This window comes from Heliangelus exortis, chromosome 16, assembly GCF_036169615.1.
Source record: "Heliangelus exortis chromosome 16, bHelExo1.hap1, whole genome shotgun sequence".
Classification (NCBI taxonomy): Eukaryota; Metazoa; Chordata; class Aves; order Apodiformes; family Trochilidae; genus Heliangelus; species Heliangelus exortis.
This window is the reverse complement of record NC_092437.1, coordinates 8,404,054-8,425,117: the sequence shown is the minus strand read 5'-3', so window position 1 is coordinate 8,425,117 and position 21,064 is coordinate 8,404,054. Positions and strand designations below refer to the sequence as shown.

The following is a 21,064-nucleotide window of genomic DNA, read 5'->3' as shown; positions in this document are numbered from 1 at the left end:
TCTTCTGCACAGCACATTTCAGTAAGGCATGAAACTCCACAGGCAAGTGCCTCTACATACCCCATCTGAAACAGGGCTATCCATCCCCTGGCAATACTAAGCTTCCTTTAGATGGACTACTCATTTTCTGACTCTGGAAGTTGCCCTCTGCTACTCTGCAGCTTTGTAGAAGAAGTAGTGACATCTTGTGGTTCCTAAAAAAAAAAACCCTGCAACAAACCCTACTGATCTGATACTTGCAATTAGACAGCTACTGCTGGAATCTGGAATTCCTTACCATTTTTCCTTTAGCTGGGAAAAAAGGATTAGCTCTGCTCAAAAGAAAAAAAAAAACAACACAACAAAAAAGAGCTCTCCCCCTTAAAAAAAGCAACAAAACAAAACAAACAAAGAAAACCCCAACAAAAACCCCAAACAAATTCAAATCCACAAGAGAAGGGCCCCAATGAAGCAGATAACCTTTAGGAAGCAGCTACTTCAGCCAGTTAAAAGATGAGATCTTTTAACCAAACAACAGAGGCACAATTTTTCAGTCTCAAGTTCAGTTCTCATGGAAATAAAGACCATTATCACATGACAGCTCATGTGTGGTGTGTGGTGGAGGTCTAAAAAATGAGATTCACTGAGCAGCACATAGTTTACTGATCAACTTTAAAATGTCTTTCAGGTGTCTTCAAAACAAACAGCTTATTCTGGTCAGAACCACTGACACTATAGTTATATTGATTTCAATAATAACCTTTCAATTCAATTTGTGTCCTTACAGTCCTGTTACTATTCACATCATAAAGCAAATGGTTGGAGAAAAGGCATGTAACCTTACCAATAAACTCATGTAAGAAGACCAGAGAAGCTATGTAGCAGGAGAGACTAAGCAGCTCAGCCACTATCATGAGCCAGTGCCACGTCTGGATCGTCAATGCCACCATCAGTAACTCGGTGAGAATCAAGGATGTGAAGGAGATGGCAACAATGTGAACAAATTCAGATTCAAAGAGGAGAAGTGCTCCATACATGATGATGCTACCTGCAAGGGAATGGAACATTTGGGTATTTTATTCGAACACCAGTCTAAGCTCTAAAACCCACTGCTAGGTTTTGGAAAGGCTGAAATATAGCCATGTCTTGAGACTGTTTTTCATGAAATCTGATTAATGTAATGACAATGAATCAGTTACTATTTAGGAGACAGAACTGATGAGAAGACAGGGAAAAGTTACAGCAAAGTTGCCCAGACTTTTATAACAGTCTATCATGTTCATAGACACATGGAGATAGGAAATTAATACACGCTATTTTGGCAGCTGGAGATTTCTAACAACACGAAACTCTATCCTCCCAGAAAAGCCATTGGTCACCACTCACAAGTTAAAAGATATCAGATACTTCTGTAACCTACTGCACTGCCTCAGTGCCCAAATGGAAAAAGGTGTTGAAAAGTTCAGTGGATACAAGTTAGCCTCTCTTTGCACTACTTTGGCCAAGATCTCACCCCTTTACACTTGCCCCTAAAAAGGAGTAGATATTAAAGCAGTGTTTATGATGTATTGTTTCGTGCTCCCATTCTGGCCAGCCAGGGAATACTCCCAACGCCCCACACAGCCACCTGCACAAATAACTCATGTTAGCAGCATGAGTAATCTGCACCAACATCCATCACACTAGGATGGGAAAACCTGCAAGTGACTAGAGCTTGAGCCACAAAGCTCAAATCCAGCTGTGAACTTTCCAAAATTTAGGACTGCTCAAGTTTTTGGTCAGGCTCATCTCTGCTAGCAACTAGCCCACTTGTTTGGCCTGCTGTTTTCTAACTATTTAGCACATCAGAAGTGAAGTCACTTTAACCAAAAATTGTAACCAGATAGTTGTCTTAGCTCAAGAAGAAATCTTTCCCTCAATGCATCACCCCTCTGGCTCTAGCTTTCCACCACTTAGGAGTTTTTCTATAAATGCCTTAGCTTTGCCATCATACTTGTACAGCACTAGGAGACCATAAGCCCTGTCACACGGTTCTACCATATTCGATTTCAGAAGATAAGGCCAAGAGAAGTTTTATATTCTTGGTTTCACTCCCTCCTGAAGATCATAATATCAATTAAATCAGAAAGAATTAGCAGATTATTTTGGCACATATATCCTGCCTCTTGTTGATAAAGGACTTTTTGGAAAACAAGAAATTTTGTCACAGAATTGTATTGCCATTTTAGCATTATATTGCCATGCCATTTATATGTACTCCATGATTTTCTGAATAACACTTACAGAAAGTATTTGAGCTTGAGGTTACTTGATAGAGAAACTGAAAGAAAATACCTTTGTAGACAAATAGCCCAACTACTACACCCACTTTTGAAAAATGGGTGCATTCTAATTAAGGCATTTGCCTGTTTTAGTAGCCCAACTAGAATGTACAGTATATGTACAAAACCCTGAGCTCTGCTCTAGTCCTTCATTACAGATGGCTATGAAATAACCAGAATTATTGCCAATTTTAATAAGACATGTTTTATAAAAAATACACAAAGCCACAGAGTCTATATTTTGCATATTGACTTAAGAATCTGTATAATCTATAGGTTTGAAAGCCTTCCTCAAAAGAATGGAAGCCACAAGCTCTACTTTATTGATGGAGCAAGTAAGCACTGAAAAGATCTTGAACAAAATTACAAAGGTTGGTCCTAATGGGAAGAGGCAAGATGCTTTGAACTTCTCCATCATTGCTTACAACAGGGTTGACCAATTGCTGCCAATATGTAGTTTTAGATTATTTTTTTTCCTTTGGTAATTCTGCTAAAGTTTTCTGAGACAAAAAAAAAAAAAAAATTCATTAATTGTAGGATGCATTGCTAAAATCACTTCATACCTCAACTTTCTGCAATAGAAACAAATTGATATTCCACACACATTAAAACACCTAAAGGCACAAGCAGAACTCTTACCTTGATAGATACTTATCAAGACCCATATTAAAAATGTTTTGTATGATAATGGTCGTCCCTAGGGGGAAGGAAAGAAAAAAGTAAGACAAAGCTCCATTGGGTTTTCTGTTACAAACATTCACTTACAGATCAACACAGCAATAACAAAAGTGAATTTGAAGGTGATTTGCAAAGAAAACAAAACAAATCAACCAATCCTGATGTACTGTCTCTTTATTCTCATTTTTCATGATGAGCGAAGGAGGCCTGGGACTGTGGAAGCTCACTGCTTGCACAGTACAGTACAACCTCTTCCTTACTGCACACACAATTAATTCAAAGCAAAGCTGTCTCATGAGTTTAGTCATTACACTGTGAAATATAAGATGTGTGTATGCATATATATGAATATACTAATATTATATTTCTAGACACAAACACACAAATCACCATCATATTGAAGGCAGACAGGTTTTTTAAAAAGCATCTCCAGGCAACACAGCTATACCAGTACAAAAACCCACTATGTTTAGACCAGGCCTAAGGATGGTTGGAGAATTAGTGGTTTATGACATAAGAGACAACATGCAAGTGAAACCAGATGGAGAGTTATTCAGGCTGTTGGAAAAACAGGCTTTGCTTCTAAAAGTATCTGTTTAACAGAAATCCTTGAGGGAAAGGATCTGTCGAAGACTCAGTCCACCCTTTCCTTCAATTAAGAAAGATGTTCCCAGTCTGCATACCCCAGTTATTAAAAAAAATTTTCAAGAAAAAAAAAAAAGAAAAAAAGGAACCAATGACAAGTTTTACCTTCCTGATATTTCTATGGTAAATATCAAATAAAGTTTTCTTTGTCTAAGGAGAAGGAACTGACTCTCATGCTAAAGCTACAAAAAGGGCACAGCAACCAATTCTTTAGGTCCCCTTTAGATCATCCTGAAGGTAAACTCTGTTCAGGAGACTATGATAACTTACTCCCCCTCCATCAAATGAGCATATCCTTTCCTCTCATCCCCTTTTTTGGCTTCAGGATAGTGCCTAATCCCCAACAATTTCTCTTTCCCCTTTATTTTGGAACAAATTGGTAATATTAAATCCTTAGAATTTCCCACAGAATGGAACTTATTTCCCCAGCCGTTTTTAATAAATTGCATTTCATGTAGCATTCAATAACAAACTGCCAGGAAATCTGACTGTATCTGTTAATTCAAATTTGCCTTTAGAACAATTTTACTTGAAAATGCATTATAAAGTTCTGTGTCTGCTGGTAATATAGCTTACTTTACACATTTGGAGAGCAAGACAGAGATCTTTACTTAAACTAAACCAGACAAACAAGAGTCTCCCACACCTTAAGAAGATCTTTGTACAGCTCTGGGTACAACATTGCAACTTCAGATTTCACATCTTTGTCCAGGACCAGAGAAAACACCGGAAACATCGTGTAAATTGTGGAGTACCTGGGAGGAAGGCAGAAGACCAGTAAATTATCTAAGGTGTAGATGAGCAAACCAATGCTAATCTTCAGAAATGAAATGAAATGAAATGAAATACAGTATTCTTGAAGTGTCAGATGACATACATACAAAGACTTGTAAATGGAATGCACCAGAGTCTTGCATGTAGGAAAAACCCACAGCATTTGCTTTTTGAATGGCTTCTGATTGGAAACACTCATACACAGATGATTGTTTCAAGTATTCCAAGTGAAGTTACAAGGTTATTAGTTGAGAAAAGGACAGACCCGTCCCCGCTCCCAAGTTTGCTCTACAGTTCAGGCTTGATTCTTTTTGCATCAGAAGGCAATGGAGGTGAATTTTTTTATTTTTTTTTTTTTTAAATTACTTAAGCCTATGAAGTCATGGGATCACATTATAGACAGGAACTGATTCCTCCTGTTAAAGACATTGGGTTATACCCCTGCTTCCTGACACTGTCAGGAGCTGGGCATTGGGTGTCACTGCTGCGCAGGCACCAGAGCCAAACAACTCTCCCTCTGCTTTTCACTAGGCTGTGAGGAGTGTTTCCAGGAGGATGGTTGGTGCCTTATGTTCTAATTGTGATAAACTGTTCTTTTGGAAAGGTTTCTAGAAAGGTTTGCATTTGGTTTTGCTCAACACAGAAGAGCAGAGAGGAGACAAGGACCACATCCATCTTCTGAAGCACTGTTGTGTAACACTCAGAGTGGAGATGTGCATGCTTTGCATGGAAAATGGACCAAATCTATTCATTATGCACAGGTCTTCCACATTATTAGTAAAAAGTGAGCTCTTACCCAATTATGAGAAAGCCTTGGTAGAGAGGAACTGAAGCAAAGTAAAATACTGATGAGAAAACAGCCTAGAAAAGGAAAGAAGTAAGTTTTTCAGGTGTAAGATACTGCACTAAAAATAACAGCTTAAAAATACATTCTGTTCAAACTGGAACATACTTGTGGAGGGTTGTCCAAATTCCTGAAATGAAGACAGTAGAATGTAATATCAACCCTTTTTATTGCTACACAAATCTTGGATGAAAGCTGTGTTCAATAGCAAACACTGGAGAGCTGGACTTGGAAAGCTTTTTGTAATGTAATTCCACAGAGAAAAATGTAAAGAGTTTCCTCCAAAGCCCGCTGGTTTGATCAAAGATGTCCAGATGTTGTGAAGGACAGGTGTGTACTTATTTATGTCTGGATGATGACTTCACAATGTAAGAAGACTTAATAATTACTAGTACAAACTCCAAAGAGTCTTTTCTTTTTTTTATCAGAAGTTTGTTACAAATTATTTTACTTTAAAAACCCTTAGCATTTTATAGTATATATCAGGACAGTATAGTATAGGAATGTGAGTCCCAAAGAATAACCTCTGTCCTTAGCTTCACTGATGTCACAACAGCTAAGAACAGAATTTGGCTCATGAACTCTTGAAATTTCCATCAACCCTTCCAGTCAACTGGTAATTGCATTTTTGTTAAACTGAAGCCCAGCACATATGAACAATGTAAACTGTGTGAATACGAAATCTGTTTATGGGGTTCCCTTTGAAATGGAGAGGAACAGACCTCCTCCACATTGCTGCAGCAAGCTGCTGAGCACTTGGGAAGGTCCTGTAAATACACAGCACAACAGACTGAGCTTTCAATAACCCCAATATCATCTGAGCTAGGCTTCCCTCAGCTGCTTAACTTCAGTCTCACTATTTGAAGGGTCTCCTTAAAACACATCTGAAAGAAGCACACTTACTCAGCAGAGAACTTAAGAGCATTGCTTCAGATTTTCAGTACCACCCAGCATTACTAAATGAAAGCAAAGACAAGCTGCATCACAGTACTGTTTTCTAAGGCAGAATATTGGTTATCCACTTTTGGATAAGCTGTTGATGTTTGTCCAATATCAGGACTTACGTGCTCATAACCAAGTAACAACCTCAAGTTCCAACCCATGAAAATTTCCAGGAGAAAAAACAGTTGTATCCGGAATGAAATGCAGAACAGTTACTTTTTGATTTTGCTTTTCAGCTCTCCACTGAAAAAGCCCTCATGACATTCCATTTACCTGCATTGTACTGATGCACAAGCTCCTGTGGATCACAAACTGACTGAGAGCTGCAGACCTTTTGTAACTGTTCCTTCCATGCACCATTAGTAAACGACCCAAATGTTTAAACTGAGTGATAGAGAAATCAGCTGCAAGTGAGGCCTGTTTTCCTTCCTGTGTACAACAGCAAATAAAAACACAGTGAGATCATTTCATTACAGGAAACAAGGAATGCAATACATTAGGTGAGAGAGAAATCATTAGCTCAGCACTTCTGCCTTCCATTGTGGATTTTATGCAAAGCACCAAAACGTGAGGAGAATTCCCATTTGATCTCTGGCCTCCAAATTCTAAGCAATCCCTCTGGATTATGATTCACAACAAGCACATTAATGTGACACATCAAGACAGTTTTAAATACAAATTTTCATTCTCAAAAGTTCACTCAATTTTAATGTTTTGGCTCACTGCAAATCGAGTATCTCCACTGCTGCCAAACTCAGTCTTGCTGCTGCAAGGAGCTCCACATGTAACAAGTGGAGCTCTAACCCTGAGTTTGCTTTCTAAACTAATATAAACAGCTTTTAATTTTATATGTAGGTATGGTACAGAGGTGTATGTTATCAAAGTAATTACAGCTCCATCATTCTGAGCATTTATGCATGATTAAAATCCCCCAAAACTAACCACAAGTGTCTGACTTGAGGGAATCTGCCAAGAACCAAATAATGAACTTGAATTCTGTAAACAGCAGTTTCCTTTGTGATCAAATTATTTTTCATGATAAGGTTATCGGTCTGATGATTATTTCTATGACAGCTTTTTACTTTCTTGAACAAATTTCAGAGGATTCATTTAAGAGTTACTTGTGAACTAGCTCCTGAATTGCCATAGGAAGTCTTATTAAATGTGAGGTAATCTCACCTTTCCTTCAACTCCAACACCACAGTCAGCCTCCTGAATCATGCTAACATCATTCCCTCCATCACCTGCAGACCAGAGCACAAACATTGGCAGTTAAACAACAGGGGCATCTTGCAACCCCACTAAAGAAACCTGCAACAGACTATATTAGAAGAAACATTTAACCCTATCAACAAATGTAGGATTTTAAATAGAAATGGGGAATCCCCATTTTAAATGGGAAATAGGGAATTTAAATTATTTAAGAAGTTTTTATATACAGAAATCGAAGGATCACTTTATCTGACTTGCAGGTGCCACTGAAGCTTCCATGGGCAACATTTCATCTTCTAAGTTTTCTCAGAACAGCATCCCCTAACTCAGCAGTTCCAGGTTTTATGAGATAACACAGAACTCTTCACTCAAAAGAGGAACTAATCAAAGACACCATCCTACATGGTCACTCCTCCCTAGCTATTCCCTTACCTACTGCACAGGTGAGTTTGCCAGTCCTTTCCTGGAGCAATCGCACAATTTGGGCCTTCTGTGTTGGAGCACATCTGCAGCACACAACAGCAGGGCACTGGCAAGCCAGCTCCATGAACTCATACTCATAGTATTTCAGACACACCTAATTTACAGAGATCAGAAGCGTCACCAAAAACTGTGCTATGAAAATTTATTAAAATAAAAATACAAATCCTAATTCAGCCATAGTTTTGGGACTGCTCCTGAATAGCTTGGGATTTTTTGAGCCTACCTCCAGTGAGTCACCAGAAATGACCAGAGCGCAGTCGTGTTTCCGGCGGAAGGCGTTCAGCTCTAGATGGGCTTCTCCACGGTTAGTGACCTGGAGAAAGAGATGGGAACTGAGGAAGGGTTTGCCTCGTTGGGTGAAAAAAACAAGCAAAAAAGCCCCAGAGGAAGAAAAAGTAATATGGACAGGCAGCACACTGAGTTATGCAGAGCACAGAGTCAGATAAACAAAGGCTCAGGGGATAGACAACTGAGTCAGGAGAATAAAAATATTATGGGACTACTGCAGGAAAACAGTTGTGATCCCAGCATCCCTCCTGTCCCAGAATTTGGAGTCATGAACAAGCTCTGAGAAAGGGCTACGTGGGTGCTACTCACTAGTCTGAATATATGGATGTCCTGTGTCCGTGTCACCAAATGTGCATTCTTGGCTGTACATGTGGCTGTCTCTAACTTATCCCCAGTCAGCATCCACACCTAAAATCCAAACATTTAATGGATTAAATAAAAAACTTAGCAACCACATCTGCAGGACATCTAGATGCACCACTTGCCAGTTCAGGCATATAAAAGGACTGTTAGAATATACAGAGAAATTATTTTTCTCAGAAAGCCCTATTTTAAAACATACAAGAACATTCTCACAGATGAATGAAAGCAAAGCTCTTAAAGAGGCTGAAACACAAAAGAGTGCCCAAAATACATATAACATTTTCCCACCTGCACTATTTCAAGATTCTGCTGATAAACCCACAAAATGCAAGCTGAAGAATGTGTACTCGTGTGTTAATGTGTCCCACCCCACCTATTTCTCGTATGCTGAAATAAGCAGGCCTTGCTGCAGAAAAATCCCTCATGGCCCTGCCTGAAATGTGGATGATGCAACTGGGGTTAGCTCACTGCTGATGTGTGCGTCTGGAACAGACTAAGATGGTCGGAGTTTGGCTTCTTTTGTTTATTTGGTTGGTTGGGTTTTTTTTTTGTTTCTATTTTGTTTTTTTTAAATATACACTGCTCCTTTTATTTCATGTGAAGGAGGGAGGTGCACTAGAAAGTCATGTCAGCAGCAATAACCTGTTATAATCTGGCAGGGATTTCCCTCAGCAGTGTAAATATATCAGAGTTTGTTTTGGTTTTTCCACTGGTGTTTTTATTCTTTCAAGACACCGCCCAAGAATAGTTAACAAAACTTTAAGAACAAAAAAATACACAAAGACTCACTTCTTTGTTTAATAACCTGAGGCTGAAAAAAGATTTGATCTTAACAAGATGGACCTTGTAATGAATTACAAGACTGCCTTCACTCGATTTACTTCTTAATTGCAATACCCTAATGAACATACCACTGCAAGGAGTGCTCTGAAGCACTGCCCTTGCTGTACAACACCAAACTCCACACCCTGACACTGACTCCAGGCAAGGTGAACAGAAAAAATGAAACTGCTTTGGAATAACTGTTTGGTACTAAGCCACAGGGGGAGAAAGCCACAGTGCTGCTAAGGAGCTTTGTCTGATTCTGCTCATCTCACTTCCATGCTGAAGGCTCTGCTGTTTACAGGGATGGCTCTAAACAGAAAGCACTTTTGAAAGCCTGTCCCAACCCTTGAATTCCACTTCCTGGAACAAACACATTGCCCTTCTTTGGATTCACACCACAGCTCAAGATTTTTGCTCACTCTGTTACTTAAAGCAGAGAAACCACAACCAGAACTTTTTCCCTACTTTTCTTGCCCAAATTTGGGCATTATTTTTTTCCTTTTTCCAAGTCTGGGATCTGACTGACACGTTTTCAGAGGGAGAAACTAAACAGGCAGCACACTGGTTTCCTCACTTCTAAACACAGCTCAGGTCTTAGGTGTCCGAATCTGAGATGCCAAGGCCCAGAAACCTGGAAACAAAAAAAAAATTATGTCCCGCTCCTGATTCTCTTGGTTCAGGCCCCCTCTAGTGGCTACTGGAAACAGAGATATTTGCAGCCCAACGTTCAAGAGCAGCACGGGAGTTGGTGCACCAAACACACCCAAACTCGTCTTGATTCATGCAACCACCTGAAAGAAACAAATGCCCACAAGTCTCCTGTATCTACCCTCAGGCCTGTGCACTCAGTGTCTTTGTAAAAAGAGCCAGAGCATCTTATGGGAAGCACAGAAGGTGACATTCTTTCATGTGTTTAGGTAACATTTACTACTTTCAGTATGTTCAGTTCCCAAAATGATCTTTAAAATGCATCGGCCAGCCCCACTATTCCCACTCACAAAGGGCACTGGGTGAAATGTTTACTTTAACAGGCCCCCAAACTGCCTCAGTTTACTGTCTGTAGGGGTACTCCAGAGGGTCTAGGTGTCCCTGCTAGGAGTAACATTAGGTTAGGCAGACCTTAATGCCAGCATTTCTCAGCGTCTCCAGGGTGGGTCTGACATCTGTCTGCAGCTGATCCTCCACACCAGTGAGACACAGCAGCTCCATCTCCATTTCCAGGCTCTCAATGACTGTGGCCACCTTCAGGGAGCGATCGTGCACACTTAGCTTTGCCTGAACATAACGTGCCTGAGAACAGAGCAGACACAGCTACAGTCACACAGTCAGCTTTCCTTTTTTGGTTTTTTTTTTTGTTTTTTTTTTTTTTGTTTTTTTTTTTTTTGGAGTACAGTACTAAACAGCACAAGGAACGATCAATTAACTCCTTTCTGTCATTCAGGGATGCCACCTGAATGACAGCTTGCTTGTAACCACAAAGAGTGTGTTACAGAATAAGGCAGAAAGTATTTCAGGGTGTTTCTGTCATTTTGCCCTTGCCTCCTGCCAGCTGGGCACACAGAGTGCCCTCATGCACAGCTGAAGTGTCACCTGCAGAGTGACTGGAAGTGATTCCCTCACACCACAGGTCTCACCACAGCTTCTATGACAAACAAATGAGGGCAAGAAACAATCCTAAACATTTCCACTGTCTGATCTCTGCATTTAACTTAACAGTTGTTCTTCACACTTTGCCTGCCTGGAGTAAGCAAATCAGTGCTGTGAGTAGAGACCCATCTAATAAACCCCAAGCATGAAGCCAGTGTGTCCAGCAGGCCTGGCTGGATTTACATTCTGGTTGTTTGTAGTTTCCCTGAATGTCAGAATGCAATAATTAAAAGTCAACACATTTCTCCACACAAACACAACTTGTCTAATAAATGATGAATATCTGCAGAATTTATAACCCCAAAAGATTGTAAGGCAGGATTCAGGAACTGGCTGGGATCCAGTTTCATACGTATCACTTAAAAAGCCACATTGATTAAAAGAACAGCAAGACACTGAAGAATGACAGTCCTAATAGAAAGCGAAGGGAGATGAGAGGCAGCATTATCACAACAGGTCTCTGAGAATCACTTCAGTGATTGTTTAAAAACAAACACACACACAAAACCAAATAAAAACTTACTTCAAAGTCTTGATACTGCTCTTCTGTCAGAGACTTCTTGGCTACAACAAGAACCCTCAGGCCTTCCCGAGCCATGTTACCACACTGGAAAGAAGTATCACATTGTGAAAAACAAACTGCATCTCAAGTAAGATGATTTATGCACAAAATTGCAGAGATGGCAATGTAAGATAACAGGCTAAGAAAATAACCATCCTATTTGAGCAACCCCAGTGAGTCTGTAACACCTGATAAAGTGCATGATAAACCAGAGAGGAAAAAAGGAGATCTGCAATGGTTTGTAATCTATCCCAGTGACCAGAAGCAAAAAGGTCCTCTCTGCTGTACCAGGTGGCAAAACCAACCCCACTGATAACATTTTCTCTAAGTAAAAGCACACAAGCCTTTGACCATAAACTCTTTAAATAAGATGAAGGTATTATTATTTCTTTGAACTCCAGGGTTTGGGTGTGGGTCAAAGCAGTAACTGAAGCTGCTATGAACTCTGTGTCATTACTACCAGGATAATAAACATATCCCAGCACAAAACTGCCAAATCTAGCTTTGAAAATTAGACCTCTCAGTCTAAAATAAACCCAAACACAGGATCAAGCCTAGGACAAATCTGGTGATCTTTAGTGACAATCATCTTTAAACAAAATCCATTTTATTTACAGGATTTATTCTGCACTAAATATTTTGAACTCTCCACCTGACTTCCTTGTTACTGTATATATATTTTGCTGAACACAAATCCAGTGAATTGCCAAGACCACTGAACTTCTGGCTTGCAGATGCTTTAGTAGTTATGCCCACTCTGCCACCCTGACAAGCTTTGTCACGCCTTGTCCTGCAAGGAAAAAAGCAGTGGCAAGAGAACCCCTCTGCATGGAGGAGAGAGACAGCTCCATACCTCCTCTTCCAGCCAGTCATTGTACTGCACAATCCCAGCCATCACCACGTCAGCCCCCTTCATGTAGAAGGTGATCTCTCCTGTTGATTCATCCTGCAGACAAGAAACAGAGGAGTTTAAGTTGGGTCAATAGTAGTGTGTTTGGAGTGTGGCCTCAGCAAACTAAGCGATGAGTTTTTTTGTAAAACACAAAAACATCCACAGAGTTGGGCTGAAGGTACATGTGGTTCATCATCTTGTCTTGGGGCCAAAAGGAGATGTCAATTCAGTTGCAACTTGGTTATTCACAGATAGGAATTAATACTATAGACAAGGATGATCAGCTTTTTCACATGTGATTTCCATGCAGATATCTTTAAATTCTGACTGTATGTGCCTCTGGAATAACCTCTAGCTCTCACCCTGAAAATTCATTTCATACTTACCTGAAACAAAAAAACAGATGCACAAAACTTAACAGAGTAAAAATCACTCTAATTTACTCCCTCTGTTACATTATATGGCACAAGCATAATTAAAGTTTATGCTTGCCACAGACAGGTTAGATTGCTGCCTGCCTTATCTGATCCAAGCAATTTGTAGGCTGCAAGTAAAGCATATTTACATTACCACAAATTAAAAAATCCCTCCTAACCAGGCAGATGCCCAAGGAGGTCACAGCTATTAGTATTACAAGCTAATGGAAACCCTGGCAATTTCCTCAAAGGAGACAAAACAATGAGTAAGGAACAAACTGCTCTGTAAACCAAGACAGCCACAAGGGATAGGAAGAAAATAAACTTAACATGCAAAAACAAAAAGCCCAAGAAGGTCTGAAAACAGATAGTTGTGAATGAAGGGGGAAAAGTACTTCAGGGAAAAAAAAAGAAGTTAAAGAAAAGCAGACTGGACACCTCTTTGTTTTCACAAAGATGTGTCAATATGTTCTGCTATTCAGAAACTAGTGGTGAAGGTTACCACACATAAATAGCTTGAGTTGGTAGGAAAATTCTGATGTCTTGTGGCACCAACAGTACAGTCTACATCCCTAGCAAAAAACAAACTATCTAACAAAAAAAGCAAGCCAGCACGTGATGAAGATACTTCAAAAGCAATGAAGAGAAGTGGCTTTGCTAGGAAATTAAGTAGCAGCCAAGGATAATGAAGCTTCATAACTGATCATTTTTTCCAAGATCACAGAGATATTCACAAGGAAGATAATTATAATGAAGTTTAAACATGATTCTCACTGTCCAATATCCTAATACCCAGACACTCCACCTCTCCAAAGCAAAATTCATGTCACTCTACCAAAACAACTAGAATGTGCTTAAATAAACCAGAACTCTTTTGTCAGTAGCCAAAGGTAAAGGTTTATCTATTAAATTATTTGATTAAAAAGTGTCTAACAACATCTTTGTAGGAAACCGAATAAAGATTCCACTTCCCGTACTGCAGAACTGGCTTAAGATAGTTTAGATTTTTTGTCCAATATAAATACTGTATCAGCTATCTCCTTGCATTAGTCATTTCCTCTCACCGAGTTCAATAGGAGGTTAGTACGTTCTCATATTATGCTAAGATCACACTATAAATCTACACAGAGATTTGCCAGTTATATTGTTTTGGAGAGGCATCTTTTTCCACCGTGGTCTGACTCTGGCCACAGTTCAAAGGCTTCTTACAGTTCCAGATATGACAATAGCACTATCTTTGCTTTGCAACAAAGATCATTCCACATGGGTAAGGGGAAAAAAAAGCACAAAGAAAAGGAAGAATGGAAAATACTGTGGTCAAACAAACAGTTTTTTTTTTTTCAAGAAGATAAGTCGGAAAACAGTACATTGAAGAATGGCTGCTTTGGTAGAACAAGACCTCTTAGAATTGAAATAATCAGCTAGAGAAACGACAATTGATCACAAGTAAACAAGCAGATATTGAAAAAAATACCCCAAATGAGGCAACATCTGCTACTTGTTTTCAATATTAAGTACTGCTTTATTTACTAGAAGTTATGTGTTGAAGGAGATCTTTTTATAGGAGCCAGAGCAGACAGGATCAGCAGGGGAGATGAGTGTCTGTGCCAAGGATTTCAGTAACAGCATTACAGGGCTGGACACATCAATCACTCACTGAAACTCTATACCTGGATTGTACAGGAGGTCTGGCAAGACCATTGCAATGGTTCCTGCTAGCTGAAAAAAAATGCAGTTTACAAGAATGGGCAATATCTGTATAGTTGAGCAGAAAATATTACCATTTGAATTCTATTCAATGCAATCCTGTGTGCAGTTTCATTCTGCAACTTCTCCCTCCCTCCCTGTCCAACTGCTCCCTGCATCTGTTGTCTCCTGGATACTTCAGACTGCTTTCCCTCCCCTTATTTCCATTTTTTAATCAAGCAGGACAGTTTTAGAAGATGCACTGAAGAGGTGAACATGGTAGAACAAAACAAAATAAGACTGCCTACAGATGCATGCATGTATGCTTAATAAAAGAAAATTTTACTTGGCAAGTAACTATTTAAAAACTCTTATGTCCATCTTTATTTTTAATGAAAATAAAAATCATCCTTGAAGATACTACTTTAGAAAATACAGGAATATGGCAAAGGAATACCCAGGCAGTCAGCATCTGCTACTTAAAACTTACTTCTGCAGAGGGTATACAGGCTCAGCAGTAGCTCAACGGCAGCAAAATAAAGACAATTAAAAATCACAACAATCAGGAGCTGTTACCAGTATTTACAGTCAGGATCTGGGCCTGGCACTACTCTCACTGACCACCAGTGGGAGTTTTCCCGGTTTTGACTGCAGCAATATTCTAAATACAGATACAAAAAAAATACAAACCTTTTCTTCCTAAAGGAGTATATAGATAATAGGTAATTTAAAAGGGATAGGCTTCAAAACAAAGAGGAAAAAAACATTACTCCTTTTCACTTAGATGAGAAAATTTCAAAGCATCCACTTCTCTGCTGAGCATATGAAACCAACTTAATATACCCTGGCTTCAACAGTAAATCCACTTCTTATGCCTTTGATAAAACAGCACCTGACCAAATGTTTGCAGTGACAGTAAGGAAGGGGTACACAAGTTGTTTAGTCGTCCCTCTTTTACATTAGCATTTTTATTCTAGATCTTGAAAAGATTGCCTGAAGCCTCTGCGTCATTTTCTCTAAAAAAATAATCTGAAGAATCTACACTTTCTGCATTTAAACAGATGTGCACTACACTCATCACAGATATCCCATGCAGGACAAGACACCTGTGGGAATATTGACAACTGTGTACAACTGTGTATGTTAAATGCATTCAGTCAGATCTCTATATTCACAGATTTAACACACTGATCACTTTGTATAAACTCAGATTATCAGACCATTTCAATTACCATTCCTGCCCTTGGCCATGTTTTAATATTCTGAAGCCTGAAACAACTTGAAATACAATTTTTTTCACCCTGCAATGTACTGTGGTGTGTAATCCAGAATTTAAAAGCAGTTCCCTGAGCAACAGGAGATTCAGGTCCAAAATACTCAGGTGGATTAACACACATACAGCCTTTTGCATGAGCTTTAATGATTTCCATCCTTATCACAAAATCTCTTGGTAGCAGGAATATTGAAGTTCTCTGTAGTATTTGTATTGTTAAATACAACCATGACATTCCTCAGTTTTACAACATTGCTTCATGGTGTCATTTCTGACAGGGATTGTGCTGTTCCAGGGTTACAGAGATGTTGGGATTTGTGAAGCTGCCAGACATCAGACAATAAATAAAGCAGATCAAATTAATCTGTTATTGATGAGGCCCAGGTGTACAATACTGATGCCAAGCACTTCTAACTAAAAGCAAAGGTTACTCCTCCTACTGCTACAAATTAAAATAGAGGAGACAGAAGATATTTTTTCACTCTATTTCCAAATATTCATGTATTCCAAATAAACAGATAGCAACTCAGTTTTACCACAAAGTAAAAAGGGAGGGGAAAGAAAAAAAAATAAAAAAGAAAGCCACCTTCACCTATTTCTCCCTACCCTAAATAACAAAGCTGCAGATCCCATGAAATGATACAACAAATCATATCTTGCCCTGATTACAGGTTTCATATTCAAGTTTTAGATTCCTGGTACCAATTATAGCCCTACTCTCAGTGAAAAAATAACAAGGATGTTTTAATTATCTTCAGAAGAAATGTTCAAACTGCTTCACCTTGTTTGCTTCACAGGCAAATGGACGTGCCTTACCATATCTGGGTTTGTTTATCCTACTAACATTGATTCTCTAGCACTATCTTGACAACTAATGATGAAAACGGTGACAACTGATCTCAACTGTTTTTAACACCCACACTTCTTTCTTTTTAAGGTAATTTTTTCTCTGAGAATCTGATCTTGTGTTATATTTGTATATAAAAGCAAAGCAATGTATACAGTTTCAGCTGGGCACGTATTTAGCGTACGCAGTGCCTGCTGCTGATAAAGGTACTTGCACAAATGCACCCTTTTTACCTTAACTCAGCTATTTTCAAACTCAGCTGTGGGCTCTTGTTGAATACCTCCACAAAAATCTCCACAATTCCCTTCAGCAACAAGAGCAGTGCTGTACTTCCATGGGGTTCAAGAGGTGTTTCAATGCCTGGCAGAGATCTGGGGAGCACTTTCACTGCAATCTTCCTCACCCCGTTGCACAATCTCAACTGTGTGCCCTACCCATCCCTCCTCTGTCTCCTTCCACTTTGCACATTTGTAGCAAAAAGCCTCTCCCAATATTTTCCATTATCCCCAATACGCTTGGTTTGAGTCAGAGGGAAATGCTCGAGCTCCCTCTTCCTGTCCAGCAGCATCCTGAAGTCCCTGTTGCACCACCAAGGAGGTACTTCCCCAGTTGGTGGCTGATGGCCTGGCTGGACACTCAACCTGATACAGCCCTTGATGATGTGTGTAAAAAACTATTCAGAGGGGCTGTACAACAAAAACCCAGTCCAGAATAAGTACCTGACAAATTAAAAATGTGAGAAGGTGCAGCTGGAGGAAGATGGAGTCATGGAGGACACAAAACACCCTGAGTGCCTGAAGCTTGGGTTCCTTCATTATTTTGAGCAAGGGACTAAAGGTCAATAAACGAAAGATGTTCCAGGGCACTACAACCCTTCCGCCACTTACCCGAACGATAATGCCCATGCGCTTGCTCTCGTAAGTGAAAGGAAAGATCTGGAGGATGGTGAAGTTCAGGATGTGGCCACCCGGTGTCCTCAGCTGCACGGAGGACTGGTCTCTTCCCACCAGCGTTAAGCCCACGCTCTCGGTCCACTGCACCAGGGCCACCTGAGAGAAGGAACCTCTGCTTGAGCACATCAGGTAAATCTCTTTCCAGTGACTTACTTCTTGAATGTGCTATTTATGAAACCAAGAACTCAAATTGATGCATTCACCCTGGATTTACAGTATCAAAGCCAGAAACACTAATGCAGAGCACATCAAAAATTCATAATAAAAAAGCAAGCAAACAAAATGAGCTCTGTGTTACACTCTCTGTTTGCAGGAACAATTCATCAGCATCGTTCAACCTCTGTACCAATCAGCAAGACAGCTGGGAGCTGGCTCACAGACTTTTCTTAGCAGAGAACCTCTTCTCCCCAAACATAAAAAGAAAGCAAAACAAAAAAACCAAAATAAACCCAGATTTTTCAAGGCACCTGAATTCATTTAACTCAACTTAGTTGGCCATCATTTTGTTTGCCGCTTCTAACATTTAAAGACCACAACACTGAATTCTTTACAAGCTTTCACTACATTGCAACCAGAATCACGATAGAAGGCCAAAACATTTCTTTTGCTTCCCTGACAATCCCCCCAGAATTCCCAACTCAGCTGACACATCCATCTAAGACTGAGCCTGCTGAGATATGGGGGTTTAATTCTACGAGTTGTCTTTGCAGTAACAGATGGGAGCAGCAGCTGACATGAGCCCATATATCACTGGCCTCCAGAAAGGCTCAAGGGATACTTTCTCCAAACAGACATGAAATACTGGAAGTACTTTACAGTGACATTTTCAAAGGCATGAGAGCGTTGGGCACATGGTTGCTGCTGACTTGGAAGGTTATTTATCCCTCGTGCCTTTCTGTTTCTGCTGTTACTGCCTTAACTGAGATCTCTTTCCATTAAGAAACAGATAAAAATAGAATCTCTTATACTTGTGTAAAATCAAGATTTTACTAAATGAATACATACAATTCATTTCTTTGGAGAAGCTTTTGTGAATTCAGCCCCCTTTCATCCACAGTTAAGCATCAAAGACAAAAACCTTAAAAAACCTTTGCCTTTCATAAAGCAGTCTTAAATTGCAAATTTAAAAAAATTAGTTGAGTTGGCTTTGCCTTGAAAGACCTTTATATCAATTTGAATCAATATTTGGTTTAGTATTAGGAATATTTTGCTGTATTATTCACAAAGATTACAACAAATGAAAGTCTCTTTCAAGCTTATCTTTTTCAAAAGTTTCTCCAAGCCATCCTTAGTGCATGAAAGTGTGAGGTTAGATAATCCTCCTACCAGTCTCTCCCTGAGCAGAGATGGAGATTGTTTTTCTAATACTCTGGTTAATAAATAATTATCAGAAATTCTTCACAGCATGATGTTACGTGATGTTCAGTGTGCACAGCACTGGCTGTTATTTGCCCATGCTGGTAAGCTGCAAATGTCAAGATACAAATCTCTGCTCTCAGCTCATCCCATTAGAACATCTGCTTTGCTACTTTTCTTCAGACACCTCCTCCCTCTTTCCCTTTCAGCATCTCACTTAAACCCTATGTCAGGAAGCAGTTAAACCTCCCAAAAGAAAAGCCCTGTGCAGAGGAACAAATGGATGAGCAGCACATCAGAGGTGCTATATCATGCGCATGACACACTTCAAACTAATTGCATTGCTCTGTGCAAAGCCAGTCAGTTTGTACAGCCCTGTGACCACAGAAAGGTACACCAGTGGAAGGAGAAGAATAATGAAAGAGATCTCCCTTTTCCATGCTGCTCCCAAGCAGGCCTGGGTCCTGTCAGCCCTTAATGGCCCTCCAGGTGAACTTCATTCAGCACTGGAGGGGAAGTGGGACTGACCCCTTTGAACATGCCACTTCCCAGCCTCCCTAGTACTTAATGAATAGTTACTGAGAGAGAAAGTGATATATTTTTGAAGTGTTCCTATCAGATGTACTAAAAGCATTGAAATTACCACCCCCATTCAAGAGGCAACACAATGGTCCTGGCTCTGGGAAGACAACACCAACAGCAACAAAAGTGCTGTTCTGGTTGGGTCTGAGCACTGTGGGATGGGCAGCACCTTCCCAGCCGTGTGAGACAGAAGAGGTTTACTCTGCATTGTGCAGACTGATAACCAGATGGGCTCTCAGTCTCAGCAAAAAGATGAGAAACATTCAAGATGCAAAAAATACATTTACAGCTTAAACCAAGGAGATTTAAGCAGGCTTGAAACTCCTCATATACCTCCAAGAGAGCCCATGCTCACTGATGAGGGGAAATCAACAGACACCCTGACTGCACTCCAGGAGTTTGCAGCCAAGTCAGATACAGATCTCAGCACTACAAAGCAGAGCAACTCAGTACACTATCCTCCAAAATATGCTCTTTCCTACAATTAAATTACCCAAGCCACCACTGAAGTGGATATTGACTAATAAATTTCATTCTAAAGGGACAAATTGATCCTTCTGTGCCATGAGTTGCTCTACAAATGTCCCATTTAGGGTTGCCTAGGCAGACAGACAACAGGCAGAAACCAATTGATCAGTTCACCCTTTCATGTCCTGGCAGCTGCAGTGGGTTGTCAGGGTTAAAGACTGTTTGCCCAGGAATCTCAGGCACTCTTATCTCTGATCAGATTATATCTATTTCATTTCCCCTGTTAGTTACTGTATGGCTACAACTGACATGGCTTGCAGAGCCCCAAGGCTGTAACTGATATCTGAATAAAGATACTTCAAGACTTCTAAATGGCAGCATGCACAGGAAACAAATTTAGGAAATCCTGCTTTCTGTTACAGGAAATGAATCCTATGCCAACTGGTAGAAATTACCCTTGCTGTTAGAGTAAAGAGAATACAAGTTTTTGTACTCATTTCATAAACTGACCTTCCCTGCCATGGCAGTATTTTATTGATATAGGATTTCAAAGGCTGGCTTTAACAGGAGTCCAAAGCTATTCCCCTACAGGGAATGTTATTTAACAGCATCACTCTCTTCTCAAGGACTCGACTTGTGCTGATGCTGCATTTTGTACCATCTAGTATGACATACACAGAGCACATCTAAACAATATTTGTATATCTAAGACCTACAGACACGATTTCTTCAGTGCAGCAAAGTGTATCTGATTTATGAACCCACTGTAATTCTCTACTCAACATACCACACAAAAAGAAAAAATAATTTAAACAATAACAATCATGGAAGGATAATAACCATGCTATAGTAAACCAAACAATAATCCCATGGGTATTTGAGACAAATTGGTGCATAAATATTTTAAATATAGAACAGTATAAAGTAAAATAGGAAATAGTGACTTCACTATATACCACAGTACATATGTAAGCAAACAGGGGATCTGTGCAAAAATACCAGTAAATGCAAAAATCCAGTAAAACAAA

The 21,064-nt window shown here is 39.8% G+C and overlaps 1 protein-coding gene across 1 annotated transcript in view; it reads right to left on the bottom strand.

The window, feature by feature from the left end:
• ATP9A (ATPase phospholipid transporting 9A (putative)) overlaps positions 1-21,064 on the bottom strand; it is a 58,732-nt gene that overhangs the window by 4,586 nt on the left and 33,082 nt on the right. The window contains exons 15-27 of the mRNA XM_071760008.1: positions 17,565-17,726; positions 12,417-12,509; positions 11,525-11,608; positions 10,474-10,644; positions 8,476-8,574; positions 8,102-8,191; positions 7,828-7,972; positions 7,363-7,427; positions 6,457-6,612; positions 5,194-5,258; positions 4,270-4,378; positions 2,940-2,997; positions 824-1,027 (exon numbers count right to left, since the gene is read on the bottom strand). Coding sequence (XP_071616109.1) covers positions 824-1,027; positions 2,940-2,997; positions 4,270-4,378; positions 5,194-5,258; positions 6,457-6,612; positions 7,363-7,427; positions 7,828-7,972; positions 8,102-8,191; positions 8,476-8,574; positions 10,474-10,644; positions 11,525-11,608; positions 12,417-12,509; positions 17,565-17,726 — 1,501 coding nt within the window. The remainder of the gene's footprint in view (positions 1-823; positions 1,028-2,939; positions 2,998-4,269; positions 4,379-5,193; positions 5,259-6,456; positions 6,613-7,362; positions 7,428-7,827; positions 7,973-8,101; positions 8,192-8,475; positions 8,575-10,473; positions 10,645-11,524; positions 11,609-12,416; positions 12,510-17,564; positions 17,727-21,064) is intronic.